At 41.9% G+C, this 22,147-nt stretch overlaps 1 protein-coding gene across 4 annotated transcripts in view; it reads left to right on the plus strand.

Annotated features, from left to right (window-relative positions):
* Nucleotides 1-22,147, plus strand: part of Matn2 (matrilin 2) — a 144,989-nt gene that overhangs the window by 9,818 nt on the left and 113,024 nt on the right. For all 4 annotated transcript variants that reach the window (XM_052747591.1, XM_052747590.1, XM_052747592.1 and 1 more), the window contains one exon: nt 14,750-14,920. In XM_052747591.1, the coding sequence (XP_052603551.1) occupies nt 14,779-14,920 (142 nt within the window). In that variant the 5' untranslated portion in view covers nt 14,750-14,778. Of the gene's footprint in view, nt 1-14,749; nt 14,921-22,147 lie in introns of those variants that run through there.

Consider the following 22,147-nt stretch of genomic DNA (forward strand, 5'->3'; position numbering starts at 1 on the left):
CCTGTGTGCTAGCGTACATTTCTTCCCACTTCCTGGCCAAGCAGGAGATGGCAGTTCTGAAAATAAGTGGAAGGCAGACACAGATGCAGCCTCTGAGATTCATTCTCAGCGTGGCCTGCTTATCTGTGAGTGCAGAGTCACGTATTGGTGTGCTGACAGACGTCCGTGAGGGACAGAACTGCTCTGTCTGTCTGTCTCTCTGTCTCTGACTGCCTGAGAGCTGGCAGGGGTAGAGTCTTCATGGCTTTACCAGTTATCTAGCTCTGAGTCCTTGGAGGGTCTCTGTCTATAAACCCTAGAGCGCCTTCCACAAAGGTGACATTTTATCTGCTTTGCAGGATGATGGGGGGATCAAATGAGATGATAGTTGGCAAAATGCCTGCTTCCCTCCCTGGCCTGGAATGCTAAATCAACGCTAGTGCCCTTCCCACTTTTTTCTTAATTGCATTAGAAAATTTATTGTATATATTTGTGTGTATGTAGTTGTGTGTATGTATGTATGTGTGTATATGTTTTTATTTGTGTGTGCCTGATTGCATGTGTGTATGTATATGTATGTATGTGTGTGTGTATATGTATGTGTGTGTATGTATATGTGTGTATGTATGTATTTGTGTGTGTCTGATTGTATGTGTGTATGTGTATGTATGTGTGTATATGTATGCATGTATGTATTGTGTATATATGTATGTAAGCACAGATGTGGGGGTGAGAGGACAACTTGTATAAATTGTTTCCTTCTACCCCATGGGTCCTGGGGTAGATCTCAGATTGTCAGGTCTGACAGTAAGTGCCTTTACTGCTGAGTTGTTTCCCCAGCCCCCACTTGCTTTTCTTGTGTGAATGGGGATTAACATTGCCTGTAGCATCTTCATTGTACCAGGGTTCGAGGTCGTAGCTCTTCCTCAGCCCAGGGGTCATGACACACAAGTGAGGTCACATGAATGTCAAGAGCCAGATCTCTCAGCTCAAGACCCACAGCAAGCGCTCCTGACTCCGGAGCTGCTTTCCGGGTGAGTCAGGATGGTGATGCAGCCTGCTCCTCTGCCGCAGCTTCTTGGTAAAGCTAACTGAAAGAACTCATTGTTTCATGGGAAGGAGAAAAATGGCTAAAACAAAAGCCAAAGGGCCTGTATCATTTCAGAACATTCTTTCTGTGCCCCCGAAGCGTCACTGAAGCCGCTCAGATCAAATGAACCTCTGTTTCTCACACCACAGTTCTCCTCATTTGCTCAGAGTTTCCTCAAAAGCCGATTCATTTTCCACTGAGAGATGATGTGTGTTCTTCAGACGCCAGCAGCTATCAATGCCAAACCAAGAAACCACCATTGACCTGAGGATATGCAGCAGCTTATTATGTAAAAAAATCCCTATTGTCTGATACTAATAACACTATTATTATGCATTTCTGTTTTATTAGCATATATTAATTATGTATAGTAATGGGTTCATTAAGACTTTTCATACACATATTCAATGTTTTTGGCTACATTTGCCCCATTACTTTCTTATCCTTTCTTACCTTCCCACTCAATCTCTTCCTCTTCCTAGCTAATTCCTCTTTTTTCTCATGCCTTAAAATCTTTAATGGGGTTCACATGGAGATGGAGGGCAACCTTGTAAAGTCAGTTTTTCCCAACCAGATCTCCAGGCTTGAGAAGCAAGCACTTGTATCTCTCTCCCTCTCCCTTTCCCTCTCCCTCTCCCTCTGCCTCCCCCTCCTCCTCCCCCTCTCTCTCAGTGTGTGTGTGTGTGTGTGTGTGTGTGTGTGTTCTAATGTTGTTTACAGGAACATGGGCACCTTACAATGACTACACCATTAGCAACCTAGAGATCCTCAGGGACAGGGCCTGGGAGCTTGTCTCTGCTCCATGGGGGAATGTTAATAGGCCCACCCAGCCTCATGCAGATCTTGTGTAGGTAGCCACAGCTGCTGACATTTCACACATGCTACAGCCATCCAGGCCCAGAAGACAGTGTTCCACAACATCCCACCCCTTCTTCCAGCTCTTTGATGCCATTTCTTTATTTTTAATGGCTTTTTAAACCTTAGCTTACAGTACAATTCATTAATTTTTTTTTTTTTTTTTGGTTTTTCGAGACAGGGTTTCTCTGTGTAGCTTTGCGCCTTTCCTGGAACTCACTTGGTAGTCCAGGCTGGCCTCGAACTCACAGAGATCCGCCTGGCTCTGCCTCCCGAGTGCTGGGATTAAAGGCGTGCGCCACCACCGCCCGGCCCAATTCATTAATTTTAAAGGATACAGTGTGATAACTTTCAACAAATTCATGACTCCACCATAACCACAATGTAAGCACTTCCATAGCCTCCTAGGTTTCCCGTTGGCCCCTTTTCTTACCACAAGCCATTAGAACCATTGATCTGCTTCCTGCCACGTAGTTTTGCCTTTTGTTGAATTTCATATAATCAGAAGAATTCAGAACACAGTGTTTTTGTGTCTGGTTGCCTTCATTTGGTGTGATTCTGAGATTCATCTAGCAGATCATTCCTCTAATAGCTCAGTGGGAGTCATTATGTGAATGGACCATAATTTGTCTCCTGTTCATCAGCTGATAGTCATTGGATTGTTTCCAGTGTTCAGTTAAAAAACACAGCCTCTGTAAGCACTGAGAAATAGTTACTCTGTGGATCATGCTCTTGTCTTCTGAGTAAGTATTCAGGGTCCGGGGTTGAAAGAAGGGTTTCCCAGGGTGTGCAATTTCCCTAGAAGCATGGGTGAAGAGAGACAGTGGGTCATCTTGTGCTGTGGTATTTTGGTGAGGTGTAACTTTATGACAAGCCACCAACACACCATTGCATTTTTACCAACCAAGTATGAGGGTTCCAACATGGAAGGGGGAGGCTCTTCCCTGCCGAAGACCATTTCTTGAACTCTCAGCATTTACCAGGTGCCTGTCATTCTTTGTCTATGGTTTAGGCCTGTGAGCTTTCCCCATTACATGTTAGTGTGTCCACTGGTGGTAGTGCTCAGCTTCTGTTGAGGCAACCATGAGATTTCATGGGTGTTGCCTCTCTAACATTTTTAGCAATCATGACTTCATGCCAACCTTCTTGTCTTTCTGGCTGTTGTCATCTTCCCACCCCCTCTTCCTCGGTGACCCCTGAGCCTTCTGTGCAAAGAAATATGTTGTGCATGTGCCACCTGGGACTGGGCACCAACGTCTCCTGATCTCTTAGTTGTGCTTTTTTTGTAATGGTCTCTGTTGCAAAGACAAGTTTCTTTGACAAGGGGTGAGAACTATACTTATCTGTGAATATAAGGATAATAATTTAGAGTATAGTTAGGAATTGTGCTGGTTCAGTGTAATGTGAATTCTAATTGGTCTTAATAATAAAAACCTAGAGCCAGATATTGGGGTAAATGCTGAAAGATCAGAGAAGCAGAGCAGCTGGCCACTAGAGTTCTTACCTCTACCTAATCCTCAGCCTGAGAGGGACTGAGTTCCTGTCTCCTCCCACCTTATAGTCCTCTCTCTGCCCAGTCATATCACATCCTGTCTCTACCTCCCTAGTGCTGGGATTAAAGGTGTGTGCCTCCCAAGTACTGGGATCAAAAGCATAAGATCCCAAGTGCTGGGATTAAAGGTGTGTGCCACCATTGACTGGCTTCTATGGTTAACTAGTGGCTAGCTCTGCACTCTGATCTCCAGGCAAGCTTTATTTGTTAGAGGACAAATAAAATAATCACTACATTTCCTGATTTGTCTAAAATAAAAAAAGGTTTTAACTAACATAGAAAAACTATATAAAATAAGTACCATAACTATATACAATATATGCAGTCTATAAATATATCAACAATGTCTAGTCCATTAACAATTGAAAAATTCAGAGAAAATGTTCCATATCTTTCCTATCTTGATGAATCCAAAAGGTTGTACCTAATTCACTTAATATTCTAACTTGCATTACCAAAATTATCTTTTAATGTTTCTCAACCTTATACACTTTACACTTCTTTAGTGAATTTCTTTTCTGAATCTGGTAACAAGGAAAACTATAACAACTATGAAGTCTTCAACTCCCTCAGAGACCTGAGAAGGAAATAATATTACCTGAGTAAGCAGGAAGTGCAAGCAAGAGACTACCAAAAAATGTGAGAAAAGACAGAAACAGCTGACAGCCTGGACCCAAGGTTTCTTTGCGACATTGGGGCATCCATCTTCAGTCTACAGCCTAATATCTAACAGACTCATCTGTGAATCAGGATTTTCTGAAGGGCCTTCCTACCTTGTTGTGGCAAAGTTTTGCAGTTCTTTCTTTTGTGTCCTGCTTGTCCCATTTGGACAGCACACTGTCAGTAGTCAAGGCAAGGGTACTTTCTTGCCCAGTGGCTAACTTTCGCCACAAAGAAAGTAAACTCCACATGGAGTTTCAATGCCCATCATCTTCTCTGAAGCAGATTGGTGCTGCCAGGAGCAGATATGTCTCATTGTCATAAAAAGAGAACCTATGTTATTAAAACATCTTAAATGCCATATTGTGTAGATCGCTGAAGTGTTTGAAGACACCTGTCTAACTAATATATATGTTGACCTTGAAAACATACCTAACAAGTTTAATTGTAATAGGTGCTAACGACTAACCTGCATTTCTTTATTATCCTAAATAGTTTGTAATAATAACTTTCAAGGATTAGCAATTTGCATTACATTGTTAAATGAGATGTATAGATACAATACCTTGAACAAGATTAGAAATGTACATACAGTATGTTCTAACAAAAATAATCTCAACATTGTGTCAGTATACAAAGATCCATATCAATGTAAAACCTTTAAAACAAGTAGTTGCTTTTTCAAACTGATTCAATAATCTACTCTTTATCCTATCATTTCTATATCCCCTTTTTTCTTTTTCAAAACAAGAATACTAAATCTAATCTCCTTTGTTCAGCTTTTGAAAAAAAATCATTACCAATAACAACTTGTAACCAACCACCCTAAACAATGACAAATATTCATAACCCATTGAAAGGCCCAAACCACTCACCCCACCTTGCTTTGGAATGTCATTCTGTATGCTGTGAATGTGGTTTGCTCTGATTGGTTGATAAATAAAACACTGATTGGCCAGTAGCCAAGCAGGAAGTATAAGTGGGGCAAGCAGACTAGGAAAGGACTGGGAAGAGGAAAGGAGTGAGGAGTCGCCAGCCAGACACAGAAGAAGCAAGATGACAAGGCAGAACTGAGAAAAGGTACCAAGCCACGTGGCTAAATATAAATAAGAATTACAGGTTAATTTAAGTGTAAGAGCTAGTCAGTAATGATCCTTAACTAATGGCTGAGCAGTTATAAATAATATTAAGGCTCTGAGTGATTATTTCATAAGTGACTGTGGGTCTGTGGGGGCCAGGTGGGACCTAAGAATCATCCAATTACACCACCCTTGCAAATGTGAGTGTTGTGTTCTTAAAATTACTTTCTGCAGCTGGGCGGTGGTGGCGCATGCCTTTAATCCCAGCACTTGGGAGGCAGAGCCAGGCAGATCTCTGAGTTTGAGGCCAGCCTGGGCCTACAGAATCTGCAGAGTGAGATTCAGGACAGGCACCAAAGCTACACAGAGAAACCTTGAAAAAAAAAAATTACTTCCTGCTGTCTGGGGGTGACAGCATCTTTAGGGGATCCTGAACAGAAAAGGTTGGGTTAATTGTCAAGTCCTGGGAGAGGTAGCTGTATCATTTGTTGTCTAGTCTTTGAGTAATGGGAAAGTGTAGGGCTGGTCTCAAGTCCTGGCTAGAATAGTCTGTGAGGCTGGATCAGCTAGCCACCTCAAAATTGTTCTGAGCAGTTTGTAGTACAAAGCCAATCTGTGGATGGTGTTTGTCAGCTTAGTGGCATTATCACAGTCCATGTGAAATCATCCTTGTGGGGCCCCATCATTCTTTTGGAGACTTCAGAGGTCTCTGTTAGGTGTGGTCATGGTTCACTGCAAAACTTAAACATTTTAAATGTCATATGCAGCAGATCTCGAGGAGGTTAAAGGATCAATATTTGTTATGTATATCAGGAGTACAAAAACTTAATTCCTAGTTACCTGATAGAGACTCAAACCTGAAATCATGTACAGGAAGCTAGATGAAGCCTTTTTTAAAAATTAGCTAGTACTCTATATAACCATTAATATCATGACAAAACGTTTAAAATATGTATATAAGACTTATGAGTTTTTACTGAGTCTTAACGAGCTTCCCTCTGGGATGGAAGGTTTCAAATGGAGGAGACTGATATGAAAGACAGTGGCCTCACCTGTTCAGTTCCCCACAAGTGCCCTTGGCCACATCATACCACAGAGCATGTGTCACAGTAAATACATAGGATGTGAAACTACATCCTTAAAACTGAGTAGGAACAGTATTGGTCTTAGAAATTTTGAGATAATATTTGTACCTTAAGAAAAGTGTTCAAGAGTCAAAATAAAACCAAAGGATTATGAGATCAGTGGCAATAAAATAGTCCCTAAATTTGGGATTTTCTTCTGTCCCATATCAGGTGGCTCTTCTGACATGATACAGAGATTTTGGATTTTACTGTAACAAGCATACTTGGGTTTAGAAAAGGAGAGAGCCACACTCCAACTCTAAAACCAGCTTGAATTTTTTAATTGGACTGGGACTACAAAAAGACCATTTGCATTATATGTCTGTAGAGAACAGCAGAAACAAACATTTAGGAAGACTTATGAAATTTTATCCTGTTAGAAATGTGATATATCAATAGGCCAATTTACTCTTTTTTCTTGGAGCATTTTTTCTAGATGATTTGTCCTTTTTCTTCAAATGTCTCATTTGTCCAGTGGACTTCAGATTCCTTAGCCTTCATTCTCCTGAAAAGACAAAAGCAAAACCCTTTCCCAACCCTAATTTTAGGAGGTTCCTTTTTGGCAAGTTTTATCTGATTTATGAAAAGCATTTGTTAAGTCTTAAAGTTAGTTTAGATTGAACAGCCATGCTGTTTGATGAACTATCACCTCTTATAATCAAGAAGTCTCTCTTCTTCAAATTGAACCTTTATCAATTTTGATGGTATCCATTGATTTTCTTCTGCTGTGTAAACATATTATGGTTTCCATTCTGAAGTCAGCGTATCTTTAAAGTATGCAAGCTGACTTAATTCTGTAGTTTTTTGTATTATCCAGTGTCTCTCCATGTTTATTCCTTTCTCATTAGCATTTAGAAAATTCAAAGTTAATAAAGCATTATGCAGTCTATTTCTGAGGGTCTTTATTATCCCTTTCTCTTTATTTAGCACATCCTTTAGAGTTCAATTTGATCTTTCTATAACTGCTTGCCCTGTAGGATTGTGTGGTGTACCTGTAATATACTTTATATTGAAATAAGCAAAAAACTGTTTCATTTTACTAGAGACATATGCTTGAGCATTGTCAGTCTTAGTTTATACAGGTATTTCCATGATGGCCATAATTTCTAGCAAATGCATGATTACAGAATCATCTTTTTCAGACAGAATTCAGAGCAGAAATCCTGAATAGGTATCAATGGTATGGTGTACATATTTTAATTTTCCAAATTCTACAAAATGAAACACATCCATCTGCCAGATTCCATCCCTTTGAGTACACTTTGGGTTACTTCCTGCAAGTAGTGGAGTTTAGTTATACAAAAAACAAGTAGGATATTTCCTTATAATTTCCTTGGCTTGTTGCCAAGTGATGGAAGAATCCTTTTTCAAACCCTTGTTATTGACATGGTGGTTTGTTTTTTTTTATGAAACTCTGAGGCCTCCAGCACATTTCCTATCAATAACTGATCAATTTCATCATTACCTTGTGCTAGAGGGCCTGGCAGACCAGTATGGGATTGGATGTGTGTTATATATAAGGGATGATTCCTATTCCTGATTATTTCTTGTTGCTGAATAAATAATGAAGTTAATTCTGACTCATCAGGAATAAATTCAGCAGTTTCAATGTGTAAAACAACTCTTTCTGCATGCTGAGAGTCAGTACTATTTTAAGAGGTTCTGTAGCCTGGCAGCTGTGACACACGCCTTTAATCTCAAAACTCAAGAGGCAGAGCCAGGCGGATCTGAGAATTCAAGGCCAGCCTGGTCTACAGAGTGAGATCCAGGACAGGAGCCAAAACTACACAGAGAAAACCTGTCTCGAAAAAGCCAAAAAAAAAAAAAAAAAAAAAAAAAAAAAAAAAAAAAAAAAAAAAGTTCTGTAAAATCCATTAATACCATCAAAATAGCATATAATTCTGACTTTTAGATAGAATCATAAGGGCTTTGAGCCACTTTACTTAAATTTCTTGATTAATAACTGCCTTTCCTGATTTTTTTGCACCAGTATAAAATGTAGGGGCTCCAGAAATTGGTGTTCCCCGTACAATATGAGGAAGAAGCCAATTAGTCTCTTTATGAATTTAATTCTCTCACTTTTGGGATATTTGTTGTTAATCTCTCCTAAAAATTACTGCAAGCTCTTTGCCAAGGTTCACTTTCTGCCCATAATTTGTCAATTCCATCATTAGTTAAAGGTACTACAATTTCTGCTGGGTCTATTCCTGCTGATTGATGAAGTCTCAATTTCCTTGTTAGAATCAACCCAGATGCATTTTCCACATATGTTTTTAATTTATCTCTCCTAATTTGCACCTTTTGGGGTCAAATTTTTTGTAGCTCTATTTTATATCCTAAATGATTAATAGAATCTCCTCTTTGTATTTTTTCAGGAGCAATTTGTAATCTCCAACAAGGCAAAATTTTCTTTACTTCTTTAAACATTCTTTCTAAGATATCTACATTTGAATCAGCTTGTAAGATGTCATCAATGTAATGGTAAACTATAGATTTATGAAATTGTTTATGTATCATTTCCAATGGCTGTCGTACAAAATATTGGCACAGGGTGGAGTTATTTAACATTCTCTGTGGGAGAACCTTTCATTGATATCTCTTAACAGGCTGAGAATTATAAGTAGGCACCAGGAAAGCAATTTTTTCTCTGTCTTTTTCTAGTAAAGGTACAGTGAAGAAACAGTCTTTTACATTGATATGCTCTTGTACCAACTGTCCTAAGGCCTGCAATTTCTCTGATGTTATAGGCCGTTGCTCAACCCATACAGGTTTGTCCATCAACCATTTTAAAGGCAGGACTGTTGGTGACTTTGAAAGATCAGCAGCTATTGTGTCCTGTTCTCGTACAGCCTGAATAGTCAGTGACCCCTCTTTATAATACTTTCTAATATTTTTCCCAGAAACATATGTTAATTCATGGTTTGTTTCTAAGATTGGAAGAATGTTAATCTGAGTATTTCATTACTGTAACAAATCATGTCCCCATAAATTCACTGCTATGTTAGCCATATATGGCTTTAATTTTCCTCTGTCCTTCTGGCCCTATACATTGGACCCATCCTGTGCTCTGTTTTACCTGAGATAACATTCCAATCCCTAAAAGCTGAACATGTACCTCCTGATTAGGCCAATTTGGATGCCAAGATTAGGGTTGGGGATTTAGCTCAGTGGTAGAGCACTCGCCTAGCAAGAACAAAGCCCTGGGTTTGGTCCTCAGCTCTGAAAAAAAATGAATGCCAAGATTCTGGTGCAATTATTGTTACATCCGCACCTGTGTCTACAAGCTCTTCAATGATGACATCATTTATTTGTATTTTTAACTTTGGTCTTTGTTTATTTGTAGAAGTTTACCAAAATATTCACTTTATGGTTTCTCCTGAGTTTTTTGTTCTTTCTTCTATAGCTGTCCTATCATCCAGAGCAGTATGGTTTTTTACAATAGGCATTAAGTTCTTTAATTGCTCTGAGGAGTTTCCTCTACAATGACAGGAAATCACTGAACCAAATTTGACATGGGGGCCTGTGAAAGGCCCTCCAAGGCATTTCCTGATGGCAAAGGTTTACCTAGTTTGTCCCTTGTTGATCTACATTCATTAGTCCAATGTCAGCCTTCACCACACCTTCTGCATACTCCAGAAGGGAGGAGTGTTCTGTTGGGATTATTCTTAGAAAAAACATTGTTTCTAGAAATATCCTGTTTACAATTTCTTTTTAGGTGACCTTATTTACCACAATTGAAACATCTGACATTTTGATTTTTCTTCAAACATCTGAAAATCACCTCTCCTATCCAAGCATCATCATGGTTATGAGATTCAGTGTTGATTATATCTTGGATCTAGTCTTCCAAGGGTGCTGATCTTGCCTTTAATGGCCTAATTACTTTTTTTTGCATTGTGCATTAGGATTTTTAAAAACCAGAGATTTAATTATAATTTGTCTAGCTTCTGAATTTGGTTCTATTTGCTGCTGAAGTCAATCTTTGTAAGAAATAAGTGAATGTTTCTTTTGGGCCCTGTGTCACTTTAGTAAATAACTCACTTTTCTTTCCTACTTCTTCAATTCTGTCTCAAGCATTCAAAACTACTGTGTGGCATAAAGCCAGGGTGTGGTCATCATATATAGACTGGCTTTCTACATTAGCATAATCTCCCTCTCCATGGAGTTGGTCTTGGAAGATTTCCATACCTCTAGACCTACTTTGTAGTTCGATGGTCTTAGCCTCATCTTTCCACCAGGTCCTCCACTGTAATTGAGGACCAGGCTCTAAGATTTCTGTAACCAAGTCTCTCCAGTCTTGAGGGATAATTCTATTACAAGTTGACCATGAGTTTAACATCTGCTTCACAAAAGGTGAATGCATGCCATATGAGACTATCACTTCTTTGAATCTCCTCAAATCTAACATTTCCACAGGAGTCCATTCAGCTCTTACACAGCTTTGGGGATATGTATCATTTGGCAATTCCTGTCAGGTCACTGGATAAATTAAGGTTGGGTGTTTGAAAACCTTAGGCTGCTGCTCTCTAGCCTTATAATGCAATGCTGAGATTGGTTCTCTTTTAAGTTCCTCTGTCTGAGTCTGAATCTCTCTATGATCTGTTTTAGTAAGTTTTTCTAGTACTTTTATCTTGGCGCTCATATTAATCAACTTTTTAAATGATAAAACAAAAATGATCAAACAGATAATATTTATAATTATGTAAATCTCATCTAAATTAATTATCCTCTGATTTAATTGTTCTATTTTCAAACTGTCCAGCATATTAGCATATAGAAACCTAACTCCCTCCATTGTAATAGTTTTTTTGGGGGGCGGTGTTGAGACAGGATTTCTCTGTGTACTTTTGGTTCCTGTCCTGGATCTCACTCTGTAGACTAGGCTGGCCTCGAACTCACAGAGATCTGCCTGGCTCTGCCTCCTGAGTCTGGGATCAAAGGTGTATGCCACTGCTGCCTGGGTTGTTTCCCATTTTTTAATGTGGGAAAAAAAAAACTGTCTCTTTTAACTAATTCCTCCCTTTAAGAATTCCCAGTTGTCTCACCAAATCTGCCAACGATGATGATTCACCATCATGAAGTGTGGAGCTGACTGCTTTGTGAGAACAGTAGAAGCCTGAGCAGTTTTCAAGGCAGCACCTAGTGTGGCAGCAGCCCAAGGAGGGGGTCCAGGGGAAGCCCACAACCCCCTGGAGAGAAGAAGCCAGCTGTCTGCACAGGGAAATTTTCGAAAGTGGCTGACTCCTGTGGTTTTTGGAGCCCAAAACCCTGTGGAGGGTGGGCAGTGGTGACACATGCTTGTAGTCCCAGCATTTGGGAGGCAGAGGCAGGCGGATCTCTGTGAGTTTGAGGCCAGTCTGGTCTACAGAGTGAGTTCCAGGACAGCCAGGACTGTTTCACATAGAAACCCTATCTCAAAAAATAAAACAAAACAAAAAGCCTATGGAGTTTGTTGCAGATAGGCTGCAACCAAAAAATTCCAACTCACTCAGAGGCTTGAGGAAAAGAAAGAAAAACATTAGCCAGCAGGGTAGTGAATCCAGCCATGTGCAGTTCCGGCCTGTTCCAATGACTGCAAGGCCCCAGGCAAGTGGCATGTTTGTGAATTCTTGCCCCAAAAGTTGAATGCCAGATGACACTTAAATTCTAATTGGTCTTAATAATAAAAATCCGGAGCCAGATATCAGTGTAAATGCTGGAAGATCAGAGAGACAAAGGAGCAAGCCACAGCTACCTCTTACCTCACCAACTCCTCAGGCTGAAAGGGCCGACCCCCTGTCTCCATCCATCTTGTCTCTTCCCAGTCATATCACTTCCTGTCTCCACCTCTCTAGTGCTGGGATTAAAAGTGTGTGCCACCACTGCCTGGCGTCTATGGTTAACTAGTGATTAGCTCTGCACTCTGATCTCTAGGAAAGCTTTATTTGTTAGATCACAAACAAAATATCACCACAGTTCAGTAAAGTTGTGTTTAAACCATTTTCAGTCTTAGAGCAGCACCGGGCATGGAGGTGCATGCCTTTAATCTCAGCACTCGGAAGGCAGAGGTAGGAAGACATCTTTGTGAGGTCAGCAGGAATTATATAGTGAGACCCTGTCCCAAAAAGTAAATTCTAAAAATCGTAGATCAGCATGTATACATAATTGTCTCAAATGAAGAACACTAAGAATCACAACAGAACAGCTGGTGGGATGGCTCAGTAGATACAGGGTCTTGCCCCAAGCCTGATTACCTGAGTTCAGTTCATATTTTATTTATTATGGAACAAAACAGATTGACCTGGAGGACATTCTACTACATGAAACAAGTCAGACACAGAAAGATAAAATAATAGAAATCACTTATGGATGGTGCCATACATTTAGAGTAGCATGTCAAATTCTGTGGTTAGTATCAAGAAACTATGAAAACAAGTAATAGATTTGGAGATTAGAAAAAGAGGAAGGGCTAGGAAGATGACTCAGCAGTTAAGAGCACTGGCAGCTCTTGCAGAGGACCGGGGTTTAGTTCCCAGCACCCACATGGAAACTCACAGCTGTCTGTAACTCCAGGTCCAGGGGATCTGATGCCTTCTTCTGGATTCTCATATATTGCATTCCTGTGCACAGACATACATGCAGGCAAAACACCCATGCACATAAAATAAAGTAATTTTCAAAAAAGAAAAAGAGGCAAGATTGTAGCTGGAGTTTTCTTCAGTCCCGCCTGGGCCCACAGCCACTCAGGCCCAAGTAAACACACAGACGCTTATATTACTTATAAACTCTATGACCATGTTAGGCTTCTTGCTATCTGTTCTTATATCTTAAATTAACCCATTTCTATTAATCTATAACTTGCCACGTGGCTTGTGGCTTACTGGTACTTTTACATCTTGCTTCCTCTGTGTCTGGCTAGCAACTCCTGACTCAGCCTTCCTGTTCCTAGAATTCTCCTCTCTCTTTGTCCCACCTTATACTTCCTGCCTGGTTACTGGCCAATCAGCACTTTATTTATTAACCAATAAGAGCAACACATTCACAGCATGCAGAGCGATATCCACAGCACAAGATAGTCTAAATTTTTTCCCTTTTTCTTTTCAGAAGGAATCTCAGAGTTAAAGCTATAAAGAGCAGCCAGTTCAATTAGGAGATTGTAAACTGTTTAAATGGGGGAAGATGAACAAGAGTTATCTGTCAGGAATCAACCCGATAAGCCACATGACCAGGCAAATTACTTCTTGAGTTATTGTGAGAATTCGGTCACTTAGTATTTTCCAAGTCTTTAGCCCAGTGCCTGGCACACAGGAAGCACCAAAGAGACGTCTCTATTTTTAATACACTTTTTATGCTGAGTAACAAGTGGGCTGGCTTTAGCAGTTGACAGACCTGAGTTCATCAGCAGGTCAGTTCCTAAAAGCAATTTGTGGAATGGTTTACTTGGTTATTCAGCATTGGAGGAGTTGTTTGTTTTAGTTCCTGGAACTGATCTTTTTTGGGTCAATTTGGTTTTCTGCTAATGGATGCTATATGTGACCTTGGGCAAGCTAGTAAACCTCACTAAGCCTTTGAGAATGTAGGAAGAATGTTAGCTAAATGAATGAAAAGCACTTAGATATATCTGGTATGGGGACCCAGTCTAGCAGAGTCCCAGCCCTGGTCACTGTACCATGCTTCCTCTTAATAAATGAGTACAGGTTGGTTGTGGTGGGACACAACAAGCTGAGGCAGGAGGATAAAGAGTTCATGGCCAACCTGGGCTACATAGCAATACTCTATCAAAATAAAAAGGATGCAGAGACTGGGGATGGGGGTACAACTACTCCTGTCATGCCACCCATGTCAGCTCCAAATTGATTTCTAGGGACACTAAAGTCTATTAACTTGTACAGTCTGCTATTGATAGGCAGAAAGACCATTATTACCTGGAATTCTCAGATCCCTCCACTTTCAAATCTAAGATGTAGATTGTGACTAAGATTAATTGATGATAAATTGAGTTGATTAAAACCTTCAAGGTAGATTGGTGACCTAAGGTAATGATGGATGGACTTTCCCATGGCCCTTGCCAGCTCATGAGTACTCCAGATGTTGGGCAGTGGTGGCACATACATGCCTTTAATCACTCGGGAGGCAAAAGCAGGTGGATCTCTGTGATTTTTGAGACCAGTCTGGTCTACAGAGCTAGTTCCAGGACAGCCAGGACTACACAAACTCTATCTTGAAAAACTAAAAATCAAAACCAAAAAAACCCACAAAACCCAAAATGTGTTCTCTAGAGGATCTGGCCAAATGTGGCATCCTCAAGTTTGGAAGGGGCAAACAGACAAATGGCATGTTTGGGACCCGAAAAATTAGGGCAATGGTGCTGCAGTACCCTGATGTCGGGGTACCCGGAAATCTCACTTGCCTTTCTTGTGTTGTATTACAGCCACGACCACAGCCCTGCTCCCCTTGAAAATGGAGAAGATGCTGGTGGGGTGCTTGCTAATGCTTGGGCAGTTGGTTCTCCTTCTGCCCGCTGCAGCCAGAGATCGCCCCCAAGCCAGGTTCCCCTCCAGAGGCCGCCATGTCCGGACGCATCCCCAGACTGCACTGCTGGGTGAGTGAGGGGTACCCGCACCAGCAGGCAGTAGTACGGGTCAGCAAGGCCCTGGACCAGAGCACCTGGGTTCTCTTCTGGCTGTGCTGGGGACTGGGGGGATCCCACTGGTGATTAGCACATCTGCACTGAGGATGGGAAATATCCAGGGTTTCAAGTTACCATTAAGCTTCTTCTATTTTAAAGCCTTGGGCTTAATGTATGCTCATAACTTTGCTCCAATACACAGGGCAAAGAGTTTTCTTCTGAAAATGTCCCTGCTGGACTTCCTGGACAGGGGTGTTCTGAGGAAAAAAAAAGTATTAAACTTGTCTGGATAAGTCTGCCCATATTCCAGCATGTGGTGTTGTAGGGAAAGCATGGCAGAGCGGTGGATCATGGGAATGGAAAGTGGCAGGTCTCAGTTATTTCTATCTAGGGAACATATTTTCTTCAGAAAGAAAATGCCACAAAACATACAGAATACCAGCAAATTGTCTGATCTGACAAGCAGGCTGGCCAATATGGCAAGAATGTATATTGGTGTGAGTCTGAATTCAAGTCCTGCTGCTGTTTCTTGCTGGATGACCTTTCTGATGTGGATTCTAGTCCTGCTGCTGTTTCCTATGGGTAACCTCTCTGAGGCTCAGTTCCTTTGTCTGTAAAATGGACACAGAAATGTTGGCCTTGGAGCATTTTCAGGGGAGTTAATGAGGCAGTTTCTGTAAATTCTAAGTACAGTAAACACTGGCTTTAGTACCAGTTTGAATGACAGTATCTGAAAATATTTTACCTTTACAGCTTGTGGGCAGCTGTTAGAACCTGGGCCCTTCAGACAGATACCTGGGGACCACAAATTACAGCCAGGGACCAAAGAACTGAAGAACCTGTTCTGATAGGGCAGAACCTGTACTGCTGTTAACTTAGCAGTGACCCTGTCTGTAGTCTCCTGAGAGTCATAGTGCCATAGACACAAGACTTCTGCATGCATTGAAAAGAACTGGGAAATTTTAGCACATTGGCTAAAGGGTTAAAAAAAAACAATTTCAAGATATTTATCTGATTAACATTATATGTGTTTAAATATATATAAATAACTGAGCATATCTTGATGCTTTCTACATCACCATCTGTGACTGCATAGTTGGGTTTATGAAGCCACACCTCATACTGTTTTATGATGTTAGGGATGGAACCCAGAGCCTTTCACACGCTAGAGAAGCTCTGCATCATGGAGCTATGTCTGAAGCCCCACAAGGAGTTTTTCATAAGGCTGGTTTGGGGATGAGGTATCCCTGGCTTAACTGGAAAAATGTATACCTTCTCTTGGCTCCTAGTTTGTCTGTCTGTCTCTCATACACACACACTCACCATCTGAATTGGTAACTCTGAAACTTCTGAGACAAGAGGTAGACACCTATTTTGCCAAAGGCATTGATCCCCATGTGATGGTTTGAATGAGAATGGCCCCCAATAGGCTCATACATTTGCATGTTCAGTCCCCAGTAGGTGAATTGTTTGAGAAGGATTAGAAGGATTAGGAGGTGTGTCATTGTTGGATGATTGTCCTTGCTGGAGTAAGTGTGTCCTTGTGGGAGAAGGTGTGTCCTTGTTGGAGGGGGTGTGTCCTTGTTGGAGGAGGTGTGTCCTTGTTGGAGGGGGTGTGTCCTTGTTGGAGGACATGTGTCCTTGCTGGAGGAGGTGTGTCCTTGTTGGAGGAGGTGTGTCCTTGTTGGAGGTGGTGTGTCCTTGTTGGAGGAGGTGTGTCACTGGGGGTGGGCTTTGAGGTTTCAAAGGCCCATGCCTATCCCAGTTAACTCTCTCTGCCTCTCACTGTGGATCACATGTAAGCTCTCAGCTACTGCTCCAGTGCCATCTTGTCTATTGCCATGCTCCCCACCATGATGATCAAGAGCTAACCCTCTGAAACTGTAAGCAAGTCCCCAGTCAAATGCTTGGTCCTAGTGTCTCTTCAGACACCCCAAACTACCATCACCCTCTCTTACTCATTTTACTGGACAATGTGTTAGGGACAAAGGGGACAGGGACACCTCAACCTGGGCCTGGACGTGGCATGCTGTGTGTAGTTGCTTTTCTGCTCCCTGAGCCTCGGACACTCGTGTTCCCACACATGCAGAAAGGCGGCTTTGCTCACAAGGGAGGTTGAAGGAAGCCATGAAACTGGAAAGCAAACACGGCAACTCTGGCCAGCGTTCCGGATCACAATCTGCCTTGGATGGCACTTTGAAGGGAATCAGGGTGGAGAAGCCATACTCATTGGCTGGCCTTAGCCCAATCATGTGGCCGTCTGTTCATCCTCACAACAGGGTGTCTTGTGTTTTATGTGTGCTTGTTTTTCTTACTATGTTCAGAACTCTGTCCAGCCCACACTGCAGTCCTGGAACAAGTTACTTTGGCCACATTCATGGTGTCTCTCAGCAGGATGTATTCCCTGGTTACTCGCTTACAAGAGTTTCTCTGAACTTTGAGTAGAAACAAAATTGTCCCTTAGGTTAGTTTATTTACTTATTTAGAGATAGGATCTTAGTACATAGTTCTGGCTGGTCTGAAACTCTCTATGTAGACCAGGCTGGCTTCAAACTCCAGAGATCTGCCTGTGTCTACCACCTGAGCACTGAGATTGAAGGCATGTGCCACCATGACCAGCCTACTTAGGTTAAGTTGTTAAGTTTTTGTTTGAACTTTTTAGGTTTATTATTATATAGTTTTTCAAGACAGGGTTTCTCTGTGTAGCCCTGGCTTTTCCTGGAACTCACTCTGTAGCCCATACTGACCTCAAACTCATAGAGATCCACCTGCCTGCCTCACAAGTGCTGGGATTAAAGGCATGCACCACCACACCCGCCCCCCCCCCCCCCCCCCCCCCCCCGCCAAAAAAAAAGAAAAAAGAAAGGAAGAAAGAAAGAAAGAAAGAAAGGAAGAAAGAAAGAAAGAAAGAAAGAAAGAAAGAAAGAAAGGAAGAAAGGAAGAAAGAAGAGAACATACAAGCCCATGTATACATGTTTTTCTATCCTGTATTCAAATCAGAGTCTCAGATATAAATGGGGCTGGGGAGCTGTTCATTGGTAAAGTACTTGCTGTGCAAGTATGAGAATGTGGGTTTGATGACCAGAACTCATATTAAAAAAGCACTGTGGGCCAGTAAGTCCGGTAGTAGAGAGGTGTAGCAATAATGCCCGCTACCACCACCCATTCACCATGTCCGAGCATGTCGAAAAACAGAGACAAAAGACAGCAGGTCATTCATCTCAGCAGAATGCCAAATGCCGTTTATTGAAAGAGGGAGAAAACCTTAAATACAGTCTTACAGCACAATGGGAGAACCCCAGAGGGCAGAAGTTCACTACTGATGTTTACAATCTTGCATCTAAGCTGTTAACACCCAATATGCAGGATACACAAGCAAGGGACTTCCCTTAAGCACTCAGGAGGGTGGAAACTGGCAGGGAATTAGCATAGGGAGGACATCTGGTCAAGCTCGGAAAGCAGGCAACAGCTTACTCAAAATGGGAAGGCCAGGGCCCTACAGAGAGGTGGAGACTAGAGGGTCCATAGGGCTCAATGACTGTTTAATCTAACCCACTTGGCCAGCCTCAAGCAAGCCAGAGACTGTCTCAAGAGAAGAAAGTGAAACCCATCGTGTCAGAGTTGGAAACAGCAGCCCAACAGAAGGAAAAGAGTCCCAAGAGCAGGCACAAGAATCAAAGACACACTTGTTCTCACACTCAGGAGTTCTATAAAAATACTAAGCTAAAAGCTATAATATCTATCAGAGGACTTGGTACAGTCCAGTGTAGGCACCGTGCTTACTGCATCAGTCTCTGTGAGCTCATGTATGCCTTGCTTACTTGAGTCAGTGTTTGGTAGGAAGAAAGAAAGAGAGAGAGAGAAACACATAAACAGACCCACAAATACGTGCGCGCGTGCGCATATGTGTGTGTGTGTGTGTGTGTGTGTGTGTGTGTGTGTGTGTGTGTGTGTGTGTATGTGTATGTGTGTACCTGTGACTCATAATTAAATTTCTACAAATTTTTCTGACAAAAATAGGAAGAAAGTATATGAAGTCATGAGGAACAACAGTTGACATTGACCTCTGGTCCACACACACATGCACACCCATTCGTCTACACACACATAAACATGTACACACACATATACCTCCACTGAAAATGCGTGGATATACCTATTCCTCCTGTCAGTGTTTGTAGGTCATTCACCCCTCTATCCACATGGGCTTATTTTTCCCTTTTCATCCATGTGGGATTTCTACATTGGGACAGACACAGGATATAAGGTGGAAAGCTTAAGATCAATAGCCTCCATGAACAGTGTGCAGTGAGGTCGTGGGGAACAGGCTTACAGAAAGATCAATAATTTGAAAGAATCTGTGAGCAACTGTGCAGGCGTCTCCAAATTAACCAGTCTGCCAGCTGAGCATGATCTCTCAAGCTTTTTGGTCTCAGGAATCTTCCTCACATACTCAGGAATAAACTGAGAACTTCAGAGAGCTTCTTGTGGACTAGAAATATCATGAATTACTGCACTAGGAACTAAAGTGAAGAACTAAAAATATTGGTTAACAAAAAACAATGATAAATTCATACTGTGTTGATATAAGCTATTTTATTAAAATTGATTTTATCAAGCCAGGGAGTGGTGATGCACACCTTTAATCCCAGTGCTTGGGAGACAGAGGCCGGCAGATCTCTGAGTTCAAGGCCAACCTGGTCTACAGATCGAGCTCCAGGACAGCTGGGGCTACAAGAGAGACCCTGTCTTGAAACCAGAAAAAAATTAGTTTATCGATAATAAAAATTAGTAAAAGCAGCATTTCTGTCTTAAATTTTGCAAATCTACTTAGTGTCTGCTTTAATATAACATTCCTGGATTCCTGTTTTTCCTTTGTTCAATCTGTGTTCATTTTGGGGAGTTGGGGTAATGCTGGGTATTGAACACAGAGCCTTGGGCATGCTAGGCAATTGCTTTACCACTGAGCTGCATTTCCAGTCATGTGTTGGTTGGGCTGTACATAGATACCACATAGATACATGTATTGCATGTAGCTGGGGAAATGAGAAGCATCTGTAGCAGCCTTCTCATGTAGAATCTTCTTTGACAGTACATGAAACTTGACAGACAGTAGTTTCTTGAAATTAGTTGTAGTGTAGAATCTAAAACCACACTAGCTGACATTTTTTTTTGTTAAATACACTCATGAAAGTCTGAGAGAATGAAAGGTGAACATATGTGTTATGAACACAAGCCTGACCTCATGGGTCTTCTGAAGGGGTTCCAGGGAACCTCGGGGTCGCCAAACTACTTCCAAGATAGTGGTTTAAGAGAACACTACCTGTGAAGGCCATGACCACGGAGAGCCAGGGTTGAGCAGGCAGCAGAGGGATGAGAATGGAGCTCACAGGCAAACTCGGACATTAGCCTGAAGATGGACTCTCTCAGGTAGGGGATCTGAAAAGGAGACAAGCCCAGACAAGCAAGGAACTAATGATTTAGAACTTCAGGGCCTTTTAGGACAATTCTGGGCCTTTAAGCAGGCAGTAATGATGATCCTTTGACTTTGTGCCTGAGGGAAGTTCTAACCACCCCAAGCTTCCTGGGTGGGCAAAAGTCAGGGTCTAATGAGCCATCCGACTTGCAGGTGCCATCCAGAGCAATGCTCAAGCCAATAGAACAAATGATCATGGGTTCCCCAGCCTGTCCCATCCAGGCCATGATGGTGGCAGGTAGAGTCAGAGCAGCATTTGTGCAGTTCCCAGAGCCCCTGGATTTCTTCCCATTTTAACAACAGCATACATTCCCTTGCCAGTTCCTCCCTAGGCTCCTCAAGATAATGCTAGCTGGAAGACACATTGTCCTACCCACAGATGCTGCCACATCCTCTGTGCACATTTGTTTTCTTTTATACATTCCTGTCCTGTTGGGGGTGGTGTGTGTGTGTGTGTGTGTGTGTGTGTGTGTGTGTGTGTGTGTGTATGGGGAGGTACTATTTCCATGGCAACCAGCACAGCATAACAGCCTTTGTAGACACACTCACTGATCCTGCTCAGTTGCTCATATATTCTCCATGTCTTCACTCCTAAGAGTGAGTGCAAGGCAGCCTCTTAGTGTCTTCTTGTGTGGATATTCCACTGCTCGCTTGCCTTCCCAGGCTTGTCTCTCTCCAGATGTTGTTGAAAGATTTATTCCTTTCTCCACTTGCCAGTCTTGCTCACTTTGTTTCCGCCAGCTAACCTGGAGATCTTTTCCTCTCCCGATGTTGGACCTCCCCTGCAGCAGTTCCACCCACATAGATTCCTGAGTCTCACAAGGGCACCTGTGGCAGTGTGGCAGTTCACTCAAGAAGTGAGTGACAAAGACTAAAATGGATGCAGGCTCCTTAGTCTGGCCCAGGCATGTGGGAACAGGACCTCCACTCTCCTTCCCACACAGACAGTTCAAGGGTACAGGCAACAGAATTTAGGGACACTTCTTTATAAATAGGTTATTTTACTACTTAAAATTCAGCTAATGAAGAAAATTTGTATTAGTCAGGATTCTCTAGAATAACACAGCTTATAGATGACTCTCTCTATATATATAGAAAGGGTATTTATTAGAATGACTTACAGGTTGTGGTCCAGCTAATCCAACAATGGCTGTCTGTGAACAGAAAGTCAAAGAATTCAGAAGTTATTCAGTCCACCGGCTGGATGTCTCAGCTGGTCTTCCATATACACTGGGATCCAGAAGAAGTGGACTTTAATACCAGTGAAGGAAGGGATTTGCCAGCAAGGTGAGAGTAAGCAGGCAAAAAGCAAAAGCTTCCTTCTTCCGTGTCCTTATATGGACTTCCAGCAGAAGGTGTGGCAGATTAAAGGTGTGTCTTCCCACCTCAAGACCCAGATGAAAGGCATGTTTTTTCTCAGCTCAAAAAATCTAGATTGGGGCTGAGGAGATGGCTCAGTGGTTAAGAGCACTGACTGCTCTTCCAGAGGACCTGAATTTAATTCCCATGACTCACATGGCAGTTCACAACTGTCTGTAACTCCAGTTCTAGGGGATTTGACACCCTCACATAAACAAACATGCAGGCAAAACACTAATGCACATACAAATAAATCATTTTAAAAAGTTGTATTATAAAACAACAACAACAACAAAAAAAGCTGGGCACTTAGGAGGCAGAGGCAGGCAGATCTCTGTGGGTTCGAGACTGGCCTGGTGTACAAA

Source organism: Peromyscus californicus, unplaced genomic scaffold (genome assembly GCF_007827085.1).
Source record: "Peromyscus californicus insignis strain IS unplaced genomic scaffold, ASM782708v3 Scaffold_20__1_contigs__length_68692818, whole genome shotgun sequence".
Classification (NCBI taxonomy): domain Eukaryota; kingdom Metazoa; phylum Chordata; class Mammalia; order Rodentia; family Cricetidae; genus Peromyscus; species Peromyscus californicus.